The 17,530-nt window shown below is 36.8% G+C and overlaps 1 protein-coding gene across 6 annotated transcripts in view; it reads left to right on the top strand.

Moving 5' to 3' along the window:
* Positions 1–17,530, top strand: part of SPATA6 (spermatogenesis associated 6) — a 138,350-nt gene that overhangs the window by 14,236 nt on the left and 106,584 nt on the right. For 5 of the 6 annotated variants that reach the window (XM_059136284.1, XM_059136283.1, XM_059136288.1 and 2 more), the window contains exons 2-3: positions 4,947–5,084; positions 6,684–6,732. In XM_059136284.1, coding sequence (XP_058992267.1) covers positions 4,947–5,084; positions 6,684–6,732 — 187 coding nt within the window. Of the gene's footprint in view, positions 1–4,946; positions 5,085–6,683; positions 6,733–17,530 lie in introns of those variants that run through there. The other variant, XM_059136286.1, reaches the window with a different exon arrangement.

The following is a 17,530-nucleotide window of genomic DNA, read 5'->3' as shown; positions in this document are numbered from 1 at the left end:
AGTTGTCTAGTGTTCTTACATTTCAACTGAAGGATTCTCTTTAATATATCTTGTAGGGAAGTTGTGCTAATGATCTGTACTGTTCATCCAAGAATATCTTAATTTTCCTTCCTTTTTGAAGAGAATTTTTTGTTGAAATTGAATTCTTATTTGAAAAAGTTGAAGTACAATATGCAAATATTATGAAATTCTTTTAGCACTTTGAATAAGTCATCCCACTTCCTTCTAGCTTCATGTTTCTGAAGCAAAATCAGCTGTTAAACCTATTGAGGAATTTTTTGTACTTGCTGAATCACTTCCTCTTGTATGGCATTAAAGATTCTCTCTTCATCTTTGTCTTTTGAAAGTTTGATTATGATGGATGTGGTTTCTTTAAGGTTGTTGGGTGTGTATATTGCAATTCTTTAAATTATGGAAGATTTTGTCCATTATTTCTTTGAATATTCTTTCTGGCCATTTCTCCTCTTATTCTGGGGCTCCTATTACATCTATGTTGTTGCACTTAATGGTATCCCACAGATCTCTGAGAATCTATTCATTTTTCTTTATTTTTTCTTCCTGTTCTTTAGGATGATAATCTCAGTTGATATATTTTCAGGTTCACTTATTCTTTCTTCTGCTAGCTTCTCTAGTGAATTTTTTTTTTTTTTCATTTCTGTCATGTACTTTTCAACTCGAATTTCTATTTGGTTCTTTTAAAAAATGATTTCTGCTTATTGATATTCCTTCTTTGATGAGACATTGTTCCCATACTTTATTTTAGATATTTAGGCAAGGTTTCCTTTAGTTCTTTGTACATATTTATAATAGGTGATTTAAAGTCTTTGTACATATTTATAATAGGTGATTTAAAGTCTCTGTTTAGTAAAGCCAACTTCTGGGCTTCCTCAGAGGTAGTTTCTATTGACTGCTTCTCCCCTGTGTGGATCATACTCTTGTTTCTTTGTATATAATATTTTTTTGTGGAAAATTGAACATTTTAAATAATATAACATGAAACTCTGTAAATCAAACTCCCCCCTATTTCTCAGGGTTCATTGTTTGCTATTGCTTTTTTTTTTTGTTTAGTTACTCTCCTGAGTTAAAGTCTGTATTCTTTGTCAGACCACCAGAGTCTCTTCTTGGTTAACTTAATGACTTGCTAATGACTGGATTTATATATCCTTTAAATGTCTTCAACCAGTAAGTCTCCCAGTCTTTGCTAATGATCTCTGTGTGCTTGTTGGGCATGTTTTCTGAGCCCTACAGGGAGTTTACAACTCTGGCTTTGCCTTCATTTCCAACTATCCCAAAGCCTCAAGGTCAGTGAGAGGTGAGAGATTAGGGTTTCATCAGGTCATTTCTGGGCACATGCACAGCCCTGAACATGTGCATGATCTTCTAAATTGCCAAGAATATATTTTACTTCTCAAAGACAGTACCCTACCCAGCCCTCACACGCCTATATACATGATTTTCCAGCTTTACCTTTTAAGCATTTTGATCAGGTTATGTTTTGTCTCTCTTGTGATCACTGCCTCAGGCATCTGTGGTGTTAAACAATTGCTACTGATTGTATTTGACAATTGCCCTGAGGAGAAAGGCTCTTTATATGAGTGAACTCCAGTTCAAGTCAAATAGAATCCCTGTGAATGAGGGCTTCCAGGGTACTGTCAGACAGATCAAATAATGACAGTTTCCTAGGGATGGAGCTTTTGGGTAGCATTAAACCTGTTCTCCTCCAGTGTCTGTGGGACTGCTGGTTTTCATGGCTACTATAATTCTAAGGATTTTGGTTTTCAAGGCTTCAGAAGACCTGAGTAGAGGAGATTGGGAGTAGAATACATTAACATACCACAATATCACTGTTTTAACCAAAGTTCAGCTATTTTTCTCCAATAAATGCTCTTCAGATTGTTGCACATCTCTGGTTAGTTTTTAGAGCTGTAAAATGTTCATTTTGACAGTTGTTGGTAGTATTCCCTTTTGCTTTTATAGAGGGGCTGATTTTTAGAGGCATTTGATCTACCATTCTGAAAGTACTGTTTCATTTTTTTAAATACTTTTTAAATTTTTTAATAAACATATGATGTATTTTTATCCCCAGGGGTACAGGTCTATGAATTGCCAGGTTTACACACTTCACAGCACTCACCACAGCACACCCCCCACAATGTATATAACCCCACCACCCTCTCTCCCGACCCTCCTCCCCCCAGCAACTTTCAGTTTGTTTTGTGAGATTAAGAGTCTCCTATGGTTTGTCTCCCTCCCTATCCCATCTTGTTTCATTTATTCTTTTTCAACCCCGAAATCCTCCACATTGCATCTCCACTTCCTCATATCAGGGAGATCATATGATAGTTGTCTTTCTCTGATTGACTTATTTTGCTAAGCATAATACCCTCCAGTTCTATCCATGTTGTCACAAATGGCAAGATTTCATTTCTTTTGATGGCTGCATAGTATTCCATTGTATATATATATACCACATCTTCTTTATCCATTCATCTCTTGATGGACATTAGGTTCTTTTCATCGTTTGGCAATTGTGGACATTGCTGCTATAAACATTCGGGTGCACGTGTCCCTTCGGATCACTACGTTTGTATCTTTAGGGTAAATACTCAGTAGTGCAATTGCTGGGTCATAGGGTAGCACAGAACCTCTGTGCTGTTTTCCAGAGTGAAAGTACCTTTTCTATGTCTGTCTTTATCTTTAAAGGAATTTTCTTTGAAGACCACATATTATGTCTTGCCTTTTTATCTAATCTGAACAATTTCTATTTAATTAGAATGCTTAGAATATTTGTATTCATGTAATTATACATGTGGTTGTTTTATTTTCTATTTGTCCCATCTGATTTTCTTTACCCATCCTCCTTCCCTGATTTCTTTTTGGAAAGGTGCTCAGAGTTCTATTAAAGCATGGCAGAATTTGTAGAATTGTGGATGAGAAAAACTCATGCTTTCTTGCATATATTACACATTGGAAAGAGAGTCAGTAGTTTCTAGTAGGGTAATTAGAGCAGCTGTGCTACTTCATAGAAATAGAATATAAGTGACAAATTTGAACTAAGGATGTAATTTTAAATTTTTTACCAGCTACATTTTTAAAAGTTAAAAGAAGTAGATAAATTAGTTTTAATAATAATTTTATTTAGATTAATATATTCAAGGCCTTAGTTATTAATGAGATATTTTATGCTGATTTTATAATGAGTCTTCAAAATCTTTTTGAATACAAGTCTTCAAAATCTTTAAAATCTTTTATTTTACACTCAGTATTTATCTAAATTTTGGACTAGCCACAACTATAGGCATAAGTGGCTTTGAGATACCACATTGAGTACTGTGGAGTTAGAGGGATTCTAACAGATTTGATTTTAATGAGGCATAGTAAGAAATGAAGGTGATGGGGAACATGAAATTTGCTGAGGACATGGATTTTAATAGATTTTAATGATCAGTGGGGGAATATATTAGGACAGAAGTGGAAAACAATAAGAGGGAGATGGAGTCAAAATATCTGGCACAGAAAATAATCTTAGCTGCTATGTACAAAGAGACATGAAGTCTTAGTAATTTATTCAGTTCAGGAATGTGTTGAGATGACAAATGATAATGATTTTCAGTCTAACAATAGCTATAGCTAGTATTAGTTGAATGCTCTGTTAGGCACTTTTCTAAGCACTTTTGAATGTTTTGTATTCATTCATTTACTGTGTCATTTTAAATAAGTGTATCATCTATACTTTTGGGGGGCTCTGTTGTTATCATATATAAAAAATATGAAGCTGTACTTGATAATCTCTAAGCTTCTCCTAAATACCAAAGTCTATGGTTTTGGATATATTGATGAGGAAAATAAAGTTTCTGTCCTCAGCAATTAATTTAAAAAGGTGAGATGTATCCACTAAATTAAAATGTGTGGAGACAATAACTGGGCCTTAAGAGAACTACAAAATGTTATGAGAATCTAAAATGTATTTACTTGAGTATAGTAGATTCGTGGTATATGTTTGGATTAGATGGAAATGAATAATGATAGCTGGTGAGTCAAGAGAAGTTTTGTGTAGGAGATGCAGTTGATTGATTGATTGATGTAAGCCTTGGGAAGTAGTGAGTGTAAATGAGGAGGAGGAGATGGAATGGAGTGTTGAATAATCATCCAGATAATGGGAGAATGTAATGTGTGTATTCAGAGGATAATAAAAAATACTTTGTATTATTGGGGAGCCATTGAGAAATATTACTATGTGGGTAAGTTGGATTCGAATCTTAGAGAGCCTTTAATATCCTACTAAGTGTGTGGTTGATCACTGCCAATGAAATATGGCAGGGACTGGGGAGACTGTGCCATGTAGTTTTTAGAAACCTTATATTTTGTGCCTATACTTTCTGTCAATGATGAGGCTAATTAAGTGCAATTTCATATTTAAAAATTTTCATTGGGCTAGAAACCTATAATCCACTGGCTTTGAAACTTTGTCATATTGCTTTTGATGAGGGTGTATATGGGCTGCTATTTAGAATGGTACAGGTCAGATTTGTGCTTTTTATTGCTAGTTTTTGTGTGTCCTCTAGGATAGTGCTGTGTTTCTGCTGAGTCTTAATCCTTTGTGATTAAATGATGCTGAGTAAGTTTATGTCAGCATTCAGCATAAAGTGGGTGCCTAAGGCTGACTGTTTAAAACTGTTAGTGTCTGTCCCAAGAGCCAGTACACAGAACTTCAAATGTGGCACAAAGAACCAAATGGAAAATCATAGATTTCTCAGAGGGATGGATTATAAAGGCATTTCATTTAACTCTGCAAACATGAGGATCTCTCTCTCCTTTTTTTATTTGAGCTTAATTTTATTAGCTTAGCAGACTAGTGGTTTTATGTAATGCCTTGTAAATTATTTTAGTAGGATAGTTCAGGGGATTCGTAAAGCAGTTACATCTCTCTATCTAATTTCATTCAGGTAACTTGTCCAGGAGTGGTGCTGAAAGACAAGGAGGACATCTATCTTAGCATCTGTGTGTTTGGCCAATACAAAAAGACACAATGTGTCCCAGCCAATTTTCCACTGGTCTTCAATGCCAGAATGGTGTTTGAAAAGGTGAGTTCAAATATCAGATCAAATATTTACACATAATCAGAGTACTTCCGAATTTTTAATGAAAACCCAGAACACAAATTATTGTTGCTGACTATATACTTTTGTTTATTCAAAAGGAGATTTGTAATTTAAATCTGAAAATAAATATTCATTATTTATGCATTGAATCAGTTGCCTCTTTTTTCAGGATGGATCAGTTTATTTCTAAAATTGTGTTAGTGGGCTTTATTTAAAATAGAGCACCTGAGTATTAAATAATTTTTATAAAAAAGGGAGAGGAGACATTAATAGGTATTTACAATGGTAAATGTGAATAGGTATTTACAATTTACAATGGCTATCTTGTGGTACTTCATTCTATGAGTTTCTTTTCTATTTTTCCCTGAAACTGCTGCTTCTGGTTATTACTAATCATATTCCTCACTTTTTTATTTCCTTCTTTCCTTCCTTCCTTCCTTCCTTCCTTCCTTTTCCTTTTCTTCGGCAAGGAGTTACCCATGTCTCCCTCTGCTTCATGCACTGTTCTATAGGTACTGGGTAAACAAGACAAACAGCCTCCTCTCTCAGAGCTTTCATTGTAATATGAGAAACAGAAAATAATCAAGTAAACACAGGAATAATGCAATTTTAGATAGTGGTAAGTGTCATGAAAGAAGTAAAGGGGGGCACCCGGGTGGCTCAGTGGTTAAGCCGCTGCCTTCGGCTCAGGTCATGATCTCAGGGTCGAATCCGCATCGGGCTCTCTGCTCAGCAGGGAGCCTGCTTCCTCCTCTCTCTCTCTGCCTGCCTCTATGCCTACTTGTGATCTCTATCTGACAAATAAATAAATAAATAAAATCTTTTAAAAAAAATTCTCTTCCCCACTGTTTAAAAAAAAAAAAAGTAAAGGGAAGGCAGGGGGACAGGGAGGGGCTGAGTGATTAGGGGGATTATCTAATTTAAAGGATAGAGAAGGCAGTAACATTTAAGCTGAACCTGAATTATGAGACAGTTATCAGTTATTCAGAGGTCTAGGGGAAAAGTATTCAAAGCAGAGGAATAGCAAATATAGAGGCATCTTGTTGGCAGTAAGTTTGATGAGTTGCAGGAGCATGAAGAAGGCCAGTATGACCACGGAAACAAGCAGGGGAGGAACTGGAGGTGAAGATCAAGCACGGATGAAGTTAGAGAGGGCACGTCGGCTAGCCATAATATGTAATTGTCAAATCCTCCATAGTGATCATGGGAAGCAGAGATGAAGTGACAGTCTTCAATAATGTCAAAAGTTTCTTTGGGGGGCACCTGGGTGGCTCAGTGGGTTAAGCCGCTGCCTTCGGCTCAGGTCATGATCTCAGGGTCCTGGGATCGAGTCCCGCATCGGGCTCTCTGCTAAGCAGGGAGCCTGCTTCCCTCTCTCTCTCTCTGCCTGCCTCTCCGTCTACTTGTGATTTCTCTCTCTGTCAAATAAATAAATAAAATCTTAAAAAAAAAAAGTTTCTTTGGTTGGGAAAGGAATATTTGGGGAATGAGAGGGAAAACACAGAGTGTTGTTTTTTTATGTGTATATTCCTCTCACTTCCTCCTCTCCACCTTGCCTCCCTCCCTGCTCTCCCTCTGTAGGTGTTCCCTGAAGCAGTTGACCCTGGAGATGTGGTTGCACAGCTTGAATGTAAGTCTTTAACTTTTAATTCCTGATTCTAGGACATTTTAGAATTATGCTTCTTAATCTTGGGTCAGGTAAAAGTTAAAAAGAGTATACTAAGAATTTTAAAAATCTTGAGTTGATAATTTAAAACAAATTTTTTTAAGATTTTATTTATTTATTTGCCAGAGAGAGAGAGAGCGAGCAAGCACAGGCAGGCAGAGTGGCAGCAGAGGCAGAGGGAGAAGCAGGCTCCCCGCCGAGCAAGGAGCCCAATGTGGGACTCGATCCCAGGATGCTGGGATCATGACCTGAGCCAAAGACAGCCGCTTAACCAACTGAGCCACCCAGGCGTCCCTTATTTTAAAACAATTTTTAAAAACATTTTTCAGAATAAGAATATACCTGGAAATAATAAAATATACATGTGCTGTACAGAGGCTGAGAGTTTTTGCTTTTTCTGTATTAGGTCTGTGGGTATCAAAAAGACTTACTTGAACCTTATATTGATTTAGATGATATGAAGTGTTTTTGATGTAAAGATAGAGATCCATGTTGGGTGGGGCTTTGCCCTGCAAACAAGCATATGTCTTTAACCCCAGTGTATTACAAATTAATAGAGTAAATAATAGAATATTGAAGTAATGGCAGCTTAAAATTATATATGATTTGCATTTTTTATTGCATCTAATATGTTGGTAAATTATTTGAAGTGACATTTTCAAGACTGTGAGTAATAGTAAATTCCTCAAAGTACTAGGAATCAACTATAAAAAGATACATTTATTTTTGAGGGCAGCAATGCAAAGCTGTATATATATTTGGGAATAAGTTACTCAAGCTCAGGGTATGAAATGAAAAGCTCTGTTATCTATTCTTGTGATTAGAGAGGGATCTGAGATCACCGGTTTGGTCTAATAAATATCTGTGGTTCAAAACATCAACAATAATGGGCATCATCAATGTCACCTGTTCTTCCCCCCTGCACCCCACTGGGATTCCAGCCTTGTAGAAACATGGAACCCAGCACCTTGCTGGAATCTGGGCATATGGGGAGAAATAGGCCAGCTTACTGTCTTATCTTTGTGAATTATACAGTTTAATGATTCGTCTCCAGAGAACTCTTTATGGCCAGCGTCAATACCTTATTTATTTTTTTGTAGTTGTTCTAGTGCTTGATATTCTATCTTTCACTGTGGTGGATTAGGTAAGCAGCAGTTTGGTGTTAGTAGGTAAATGCCTTTTCTAAAATTAACATTAAATAAACGTTAATATTTCTTGTACATCTTCTTCAGTAACTGGGAAATTGTTTTGTGTATCTTAGAAAATAAGAATTCTGATATCTAAATATCTAAATATTATCTAATATCTAGTATTATCTCATCTAAATATGAGATAATTATTTCATTCTGAAATTCTTTTTTTCAAAACACAATTCTTTTTTTACTATTTGTGTTTTTTTTAAAGATTGATTTATTTATTTGAGAGAGAGAAAGAGGAGAGTGGGAAAGTGGGAGCAGGGGAAGGGACAGAGGGAGAGAATATTCAAGTAGGCTCTTACTGAGCTCAGGGCCCCATACAGGGCCCAGTCTCACAGACCATGAGATCAGGACCTGGACCAAAACCAAGAGTTGAATGCTTAACTGACTGAACTACACAGGTACCCCTTTTTTTCTATTTGATTTGAAATTTGGGGACTATAATAAGAGTACTTAGTGGTTATTATTGTGGTTATTATTATTTGGAAACGTTCTTGCCTTGCTTTTCCTGATTTAGTTTTTCTCTTAGGTCTCTTCCCATCTTACTGATTCTACTTTTTGGTATCTTTCTCAAACTCCTCTTTCTCTGCTCTGTCTTTAAATATTACTATTCCACTGGCGTTACTTCTCCGGTCTCTTGTTATGTATTTATTTTCTATTTTTCTTCTTGTATTCTGCTCTCCAAAGACTAGGCTTCATGTATTCTCCATCTTCTGAAGACTTACATGTCAGTCCTTATCTTTGACCTCTCTTGTGAGCTATGGCTCCCCTTTTTCTTTTACTTTTTTTCTCTTAAGTTTATAGTCTTTCATTGTCCACTAACCTTATTAATATGAAAAATTAAAAACATACTAAGAGTGGTGAGAATGGGACAATGAAGTCCAATATACCTATTGTCCAGTTTCAACAATTTTCAACACATTATCAGTTTTATTACATGTGCACTCTGCCACTTAAAGTAATTGTGGTTATCTTTAAAAGCACATCTTTACATCATTTTACCACAGGTATTCTAGCTACACATACACGCATACCACTATGCTGGTATCATGCAAGGAAATTAATTATTTCTTAATAATATCAAATATGTAGTCATTATGAAGATTTCCCCACTTGTCACCAAAACATCTTTTTACAGTTGGTTTGCTAAAATCAGAATCCAATCAAGGTATAGTTCATACTCTATGTATCAGTGTTTACCTCTTGAATCTTTTTCTCTGTATTTGTGCCCCTCACTTTTTTTTTTAAGATTTTATTTTTAAGTAATCTGCATAGCCATCGTGGGGCTCAAACCTACAACCCCAACGTCAAGAGTCACACGCTCCACCGACTGAGCCAGCCAGGCACCCCTTTACTGCTGTGAATTTACTAGAAAAACCAAGTCCTTTAGAATATCCTTTAACTTAGATTGACTGATTGCTTCCTTAAAGGGCTGTTGAGTTGTTTATTACTGTATTATGTAAACTGATAATTAGATCTAGAGGTTTGATTAGATCTAGAGGTTTAATTTTTGGCAAGAATCCTTCAGAGTTGATTCTGTGTACTTGTTGTAAAATACCAAGTTGTATATGAGTCTGATGGTCTTAAGTTTAGTGATGTTAAAATTGATGATTTAGCTCCAGGCAGTACCAGCCTGATTCTTCCATTGCAAAGTTCCTCATCAATCTTTCCTCAAGTAACTTTGAGATCTGTCTTTTAAGTAGGGATTACAAAGTGTGATTTTCCTAATATTGTCACTTTCTGTATTTATTAGCTGGAATTCCTCTGTAAAAGAAATCTTCTTTATTAGCAATTTGTTTACTCTGAAACATAGTTCTTCAAGAAAGCCAGAGTCATTCTTTAGTGAGGCATAATTTGCATATCACAAAATTCATCATTGTAATTGTACTTAAATGATTTCTAGAAAATTTATGCAGTTGTGAACCATCCTCACGATTCAATTTGTGATACTGCCATGACCCCAAAATTTCCCTAATGGTCATCTACCAGCATTCCTTATGGCCACTTCCCATCCCCAACAACCACAGATCTATTTTCCCTCTTTGCCTTTTCTAGAAATTTCATGTGTATAGATTCATATAATATATAGCCTATTGTGTCTGGCTTCTTTCACTTAAAATAATATTTTTGAGGGAGAAGGGGGTGGGATTATGGACACTGGGGAGGGTATGTGCTTTGGTGAGTGCTGTGAAGTGTGTAAACCTGGTGATTCACAGACCTGTACCCCTGGGGATAAAAATATATGTTTATAAAAAATAAAAATTTAATAAATAAATAAATAAATAAAGTGGGTCTGTCCACTAAGCCATAAAAAAAATAATAATAATATTTTTGAGATCTATCCATGTTGTTTTATGTATTAGTACTTCATTCCTCTTTATTGGCAAGTTAGTATTCTATTGTATGAAATTTATTTCCCTTTCCAAAACTCCAAAACATTGGAGTGAAATTAAAGATCAGCTAAAAAAAGCAAATGAAATGACACAGCATGTTTATAGATCAGAGATAGTTCATGAAGGCAGTTCTTCTAAAAATTTTTTCTACATTTAACATTATTTCTATTTTATGGACATTTGGATGAGCATTGCATTATTTCTAGTTTTTGGCTCTTATGAACAGTATTGCTATGAATATATGGCTATAAGCTGGATTGTATAATATGTATAATGTTTAACTTTTTAAAAGATTTTATTTATTTATTTGCGAGAGAGAGTGAGACAGTGAGGGAGAGCATTAGGGAAGAGGAGGGGCAGAGGGAGGGGGAGTAGCAGGCTCCCTCCTGAGCTGGGATCCTAGGGCCATGACCTGAGCAGAAGGCAGACAATCAACTGAGCCACCCAGGCGCCCCTGTGTTTAATTTTTTTTTTTTCTTTCCATTTTTTAAAAATTTAATTTCTTTTCAGTGTAACAGAATTCATTGTTTATGCATCACACCCAGTGCTCCATACAATACGTGCCCTCCGTAATACCCACCACCAGGCTCCCCCAACCTCCTACCCTCCACCCCTTCAAAACCCTCAGATTGTTTTTCAGAGCCCATAGTCTCTCATGGTTCATTTCCCCCTCCAATTTCCCTCAACTCCCTTCTCCTCTTCATCTCCCCATGTCCTCCGTGTTATTTCCTTTGCTCCACAAATAAGTGAAACCATATGATAATTAACTCTCTCTGCTTGATTTATTTCACTCAGCATAATCTCTTCCAGTCCCGTCCATGTTTCCATGTTGCTACAAAAGTTGGGTATTCATCCTTTCTGATGGAGGCATAATACTCCATAGTGTATATGGACCACATCTTCCTTATCCATTCATCCATTGAAGGACATCTTGGTTCTTCCCACAGTTTGGCGACTGTGGCCATTGTTGCTATAAACATTGGGGTACAGATGGCCCTTCTTTTCACTAAATTTGTATCTTTGGAGGTAAATACCCATAGTGCAATTACAGGGTCATAGGGAAGCTCTATTTTTAATTTTTTGAGGAATATCCACTCTGTTTTCTAAAGTGGCTGCACCAACTTGCACACCCACCAACAGTGTAAGAGGGTTTCCCTTTCTCACATCCTCTCCCACACACGTTGTTTCCTGTCTTGCTAATTTTGGCCATTCTAACTGGTGTTAGGTGGTATCTCAATGTGGTTTTAATTTGAATCTCCCTGATGGCTAGTGATGATGAACATTTTTTCATGTGTCTGATAGCCATTTGTACGTATTCATTGGAGAAGTGTCTGTTCATATCTTCTGCCCATTTTTTGATATGATTATCTGTTTTGTGTGTGTTGAGTTTGAGAAGTTCTTTATAGATCCTGGATATCAGCCTTTTGTCTGTACTGTCATTTGCAAATATCTTCTCCCATTCCGTGGGTTGCCTCTTTGTTCTGTTGATTGTTTCCTTTGCTGTGCAGAAGCTTTTGATCTTGATGCAGTCCCAAAAGTTCATTTTCGCTTTGGTTTCCTTTGCCTTTGGAGACATATCTTGAAAGAAGTTGCTGTGGCTGATATCGAAGAGGTTACTGCCTATGTTCTTCTCTAGGATTCTGATGGATTCCTGTCTCACATTGAGGTCTTTTATCCATTTAGAGTTTATCTTTGTGTACGGTGTAAGAGAATGCTCGAGTTTCATTCTTCTACATATAGCTGCCCAGTTTTCCCAGCACCATTTATTGAAGAGACTGTCTTTTTTCCACTGTATATTTTTTCCTGTTTTGTCGAAGATTATTTGACCATAGAGTTGAGTGTCCATATCTGGTCTCTCTACTCTGTTCCACTGGTCTATGTGTCTGTTTTTATGCCAGTACCATGCTGTCTTGGTGATCACAGCTTTGTAGTGAAGCTTGAAATCAGGTAACGTGATGCCGCCAGCTTTATTTTTGCTTTTCAACATTTCCTTAGAAATTCGGGGTCTCTTCTGATTCCATACAAATTTTAGGATTATTTGCTCCAGCTCTTTGAAAAATACTGGTAGAATTTTGATTGGAATGGCATTAAAAGTATAGATTGCTCTAGGCAGTATAGACATTTTAACAATGTTTATTCTTCTGATCCAAGAGCATGGAATGGTCTTCCATCCTTTTGTATCTTCTTCAGTTTCTTTCATGAGTGTTCTATAGTTCCTCGAGTACAGATCCTTTACCTCTTTGGTTAGGTTTTTTCCCAGGTATCTTATGGTTCTTGGTGCTATAGTAAATGGAATCGATTCTCTAATTTTCCTTTCTGTATTTTCATTGTTAGTGTATAAGAAAGCCACTGATTTCTGTACATTGACTTTGTATCCTACCACGTTACTGAATTGCTGTATGAGTTTTAGTAGTTTGGGGGTGGAGTCTTTTGGGTTTTCCATATGAAGAATGATGTCATCTGCGAAGAGAGAGAGTTTGACTTCTTCATTGCCAGTCTGGATACCTGTTTAATTTGTATTCTCTTATCTTAAGTTTCTTCTAGTTTCTTGGGCTCTGTCCTAGCTTTCTGGTTTCTTGGGCTCTGAACCCTGGGTGGTCAGTTTCTATAGTTCTTACAGGTTGCCAGACTACCGTCTTTGGGACTTACCTTAAACCTTTTGAATTCACCAACTACTAGAATGGGCTAGCATTTGCCCAGTTTCAGCTATTTTTCTCAAATTGACCTGTGCTTCCCAGTGAGCACCTGCTGGCTATTTTGGGGATCTCTTCCCAGGTCCTTTAGATTGCCCCTTACTTCCTTCTGCTTCCCTTAATAGATAGATGGTGATATCCATGGGTTTTGTGACTGTGAGTGGTTTGTAGAGATATCTTATCACCTTACTTTTTTTTTTTTTAAGATTTTATTTATTTGTCAGAGAGAGCGAGCGGGAGCGAGCACAGGCAGACAGAGTGGAAGGCAGAGTCAGACGGAGAAGCAGGCTCCCTGCAGAGCAAGGAGCCCGATATGGGACTCGATCCCAGGATGCTGGGATCATGACCTGAGCCGAAGGCAGCTGCTTAACCAACTGAGCCACCCAGGCGTCCCACCTTACTTTTTTATAAATGTTGTCCATAGGTTTATGGTTTTGCTATGTAATTGCTGCGTCTGTTTTTATGAGGGGATTTGGGAAAACAAACTCTGGTGCTTCTGCTTTTATTTTCTGCTTTGTGTTTTTGTTTCTGCCTTTCATATTAGAGGATGTCATCAAATTATTGGCCATCTGTTCATATTTGAAGAGCAGAAGACTAGTATGCTTTTAGAAATTATATGCCAAAGATGCCTGGCACTACTAATTACTGAATCTGTTGGGGTTCCTCCTCGATGGAGATTGTCAGTATGGACTTTCAAGTTAAGATAATTTCTCTCGGTCATCTTATTGGAAAACTTAGGATTCGGCATCTTTTTATGTCTTTTCTCTTTAGCTGGTCATGTTCAGTAGAAAAATAAGTTATATCTTTCTCCTAGAGGCTATAAACTTGGCTACTACTGATTTTAGAACCTTGTGGAAGAACCAGCTGTGGTAAAGTATCAATATGTAGCCCAGACTCTTCATCTACCTGTTTTTAGATAGTACCCCTGCTATCAATGATATCTGCTGTTTCCATTCCAAGGACAACAATGAGCAGGACAAGGATGACTAATCTTCCCTCTTGCCTCATCTTCCCTCCCTCCCTTCCACCCTTTTCTCCCTGTCCCACCCTCTCCAAAAAATAAACTTCCAAACTTACCTGCTTGGATATGAGGAAAGACAGTTTCCTAGCAGTGTACACTGGAGGAAGGATCTGGGTTTTTGACTGCTTCTTAAACTTTCAGCTGCTCTGGCTTTTAGCCCCATTGATTCTGTCATTTCCAGAGGTACCTGGCACCACCAATTACTAAATCTGTTATTACTAAATCTGTTAGGAATTCCTGAGTATAACATGGATTGCTTCTAAGATTTCCTGTCTATTGGCTTAAGATCCTTTCTCCTGTTAACTCAGTTACCACTTCTGTTCAAATTGTTTCCTCTCAGGTTTTGCCATTGAGAGAGAGAGAAAGAGAGAGAGAGGGAGTGTGTGTGTGTGTGTGTGTGTGTGTGTGTTTAATCTTTTGTTTTTTTTATTGAGGGTTCAGAAGGGAACATAGCTAATGTGTATGTTTAACCTACCATGTTTAACTCAAGCATCTATTTATAGTTCTTTGAAATATTGCAGTGTGAGGGATGCCTGGGTGGCTCAGTTGATTAACCATCTGCCTTCAGCTCAGATCATGATCCCAGGGTCCTCAGATCAAGTCCCATGTTGGCCTCCTTGCTCAGTGGGGAGCCTGCTTCTCCCTCTGCCTGCTCTGTCTGCCACTCCCCCTGCTTATGGTCTCTCTAAAAAGTAAGTAAATAACATCTTAAAGAAAAAAAAAAGGAAATTGCATTACAGTGTGAATACCTGTGTAATCAGAAGAAATAGAGCATTGCTAGAACTTATATCACCCTTAATCGCTATTTCCTCTCTATTTCACAAAAGAATTTCCATTTTAATGTCTAATATAATTTAGCTTTGTGTATTTTGGAACACTAAATAAATGGAGTCATACTGTGTGAATTCTTTTGTGCCTGACTTTGTTGCTCAGCATTTTGCTTGAGAAATTTATCTGTGGTGTTGTAACTAATCCATTCATCTTTACTGCTGTATAATATTTTATTACATGACTCTACTCCAATTTATTTACTCTGTTCTTTGTGGACATTGATGGGCATTTAGGTTACTAGTTTTTGCTAATATTTTAAAAGATTTTATTTACTTATTTGACAGAGAGAGAGATCACAAGTAGGCATAGAGGCAGGCAGAGAGAGAGGGGAAATCAGGCTCCCGATCAAGCGGAGAGCCCGATGGGGGGCTCTATCTCAGGACCCTGAGATCATGACCCAAGCGGAAGGCAGAGGCTTAACCCACTGAGCCACCCAGGTGCCCTGCTATTTTGAATAATGTTGCTGTGAGCATTTCTGATTACATGACTTGGTGCTCATGAGCATGCATTTCTATTTGGTGTATACATAGAAGTAGAATTGTAGTGTCTTAGGGTCAACATGAGCAGACATTGCCAAACAGTTTCAGTGTTGTTCTACCAGTATACACTCTGCCATGGATGAAAGTAGTTCTCCATGTCTTTCCCAACTCCTGGCATTGCTGGACTATTTCATTTTAGTTATTATAATGGGTGAATAATGGTTTTATTGGGCATTTACCTGAAGACAAATCAGGTAGACCAATTCTTTATTTATTTACCAATCTTTCTGGACACCTTTTTATAATATATGTGAAGTGTTTTATTCATTTCTGTATCAGATTTTCTTATTAATTTGTAGGAATGTTCTATATTTTCTAGTTACAAATCCTCTGTTAGTTTCCTGTAATGCAGTATCTTCTACTCTGTGGCTTGCATTTTTTATCTATTAGTTGTTCTTTTGATGCACAAGTTACTTTTATGATAGCCTAATTTAATAATGTAGTTTGAGTTATTAATTTTTTCTTTATGCTTAGTGCTTTTTTTTTTTTTTTTTTTGGTCATGTTTAAGAATTCTTTTTTTTGGGCGCCTGGGTGGCTCAGTGGGTTAAGCCGCTGCCTTCGGCTCAGGTCATGATCTCAGAGTCCTGGGATCGAGTCCCGCATCGGGCGCTCTGCTCAGCGGAGAGCCTGCTTCCCTCTCTCTCTCTCTCTGGCTGCCTCTCCGTCTACTTGTGATTTCTCTCTGTCAAATAAATAAATAAAATCTTAAAAAAAAAAAAAAAGAATTCTTTTTTTTTTTTTTAAGATTTTATTTATTTATTTGACAGAGAGAGATCATGAGTAGGCAGAGGCAGGCAGAGAGAGAGAGAGGAGGAAACAGGCTCCCCGCTGAGCAGAAGGCTGGACGTGCAGGGCTCCATCCAAGGACCCTGGGATCATGACCCGAGCCGAAGGCAGAGGCTTTAACCCTCTGAGCCAGCCAGGCACCCCATGTTTAAGAATTCTTCATTTATTTACCAATCTTTCTGGATACCTTTTTATAATATGTGTGAAGTGTTTTGTTCATTTCTGTATCAGGTTTTCTTATTAATTTGTAGGAATGTTCTATATTTTCTAGTTACAAATCCTCTGTTAGTTACCTGTGATGCAGTATCTTCTACTCTGTGGCTTGCATTCTACTCTGTGGCCTACCCTATGTTATGAAGATGCTCTTCTATCTTCTGTCTTCTAATCTAAAAACCTTATACCTTTACTTTTTACATTTATATTTATACTTTACCTGGATTTCATTTTTATCTATGGTTTGAAGTAGGGATAAAATTTCATTTTTATTTTATATATGTGTGTGTAAAATGCTATTTGGCGAAAAAACTTTTCTTATTCTCATCACTCTATAATGTTACTTTGTCATAAATTAAGTGCCTCCATATATGCAATTTTTTTTCTAGAGTCTCTGCCCTGTTTCATGGGTCTGTTTGTCCATTCTTGCGTATATACTATGCTTTCTTAATTACTGTAGTTTCAGTTTTGATATCTGGTAGTTTGAGTCCTCCAGGTTTATAATTTTTGAAAATTATCTTAGCTATTTTTTTGTGTTGTGTCTAATGTACTAATTTTAACCCTGTGTACTCATCAGTGATTAGTGACATCTGTGTATATCAGTAATGACCATTCACCAAGACTTAGTGTTTCCATTGCCGAAAAAGGTTTCTGTGTGCCTCTACCAGTCAGTGCTCCCCTCAAAATAATCACTATTCTGACTTTTATCAACATTGATTATTTTTGTCTATTCTTGACCTTCATATAAATTAAATCATAGAATATACTTCTTTGATATGGCTCATATCTGTGTGAATCATCTGTGTTGTTTGTCTCAGTAAACCATTCTTTTTTATTGCCCTTTGGTATTCCACTGTATGACTATACTATAATTTATTCATTTTTCTATCAGGATTATTTTTAGTCTTGGATTTTGATGAATAAAGCTACTATGGGTATTTTTATAAATATTTTGGTAACCATATATATTCATTCTCTTGGTGTAGTCTTAGGAGTAGAATTTTTGGGTCATAGATTAGGTATATAATTAGTTTAGTTAATAATGCTTAACAGTTTCCCAAAAATAACTATAACTATTCCTAGTTGTTT

This window comes from Mustela lutreola, chromosome 10 (genome assembly GCF_030435805.1).
Source record: "Mustela lutreola isolate mMusLut2 chromosome 10, mMusLut2.pri, whole genome shotgun sequence".
NCBI lineage: Eukaryota > Metazoa > Chordata > Mammalia > Carnivora > Mustelidae > Mustela > Mustela lutreola.
The sequence above is the reverse complement of the archived record's forward strand: the minus strand, read 5'-3'. Positions and strand labels throughout refer to the sequence as shown.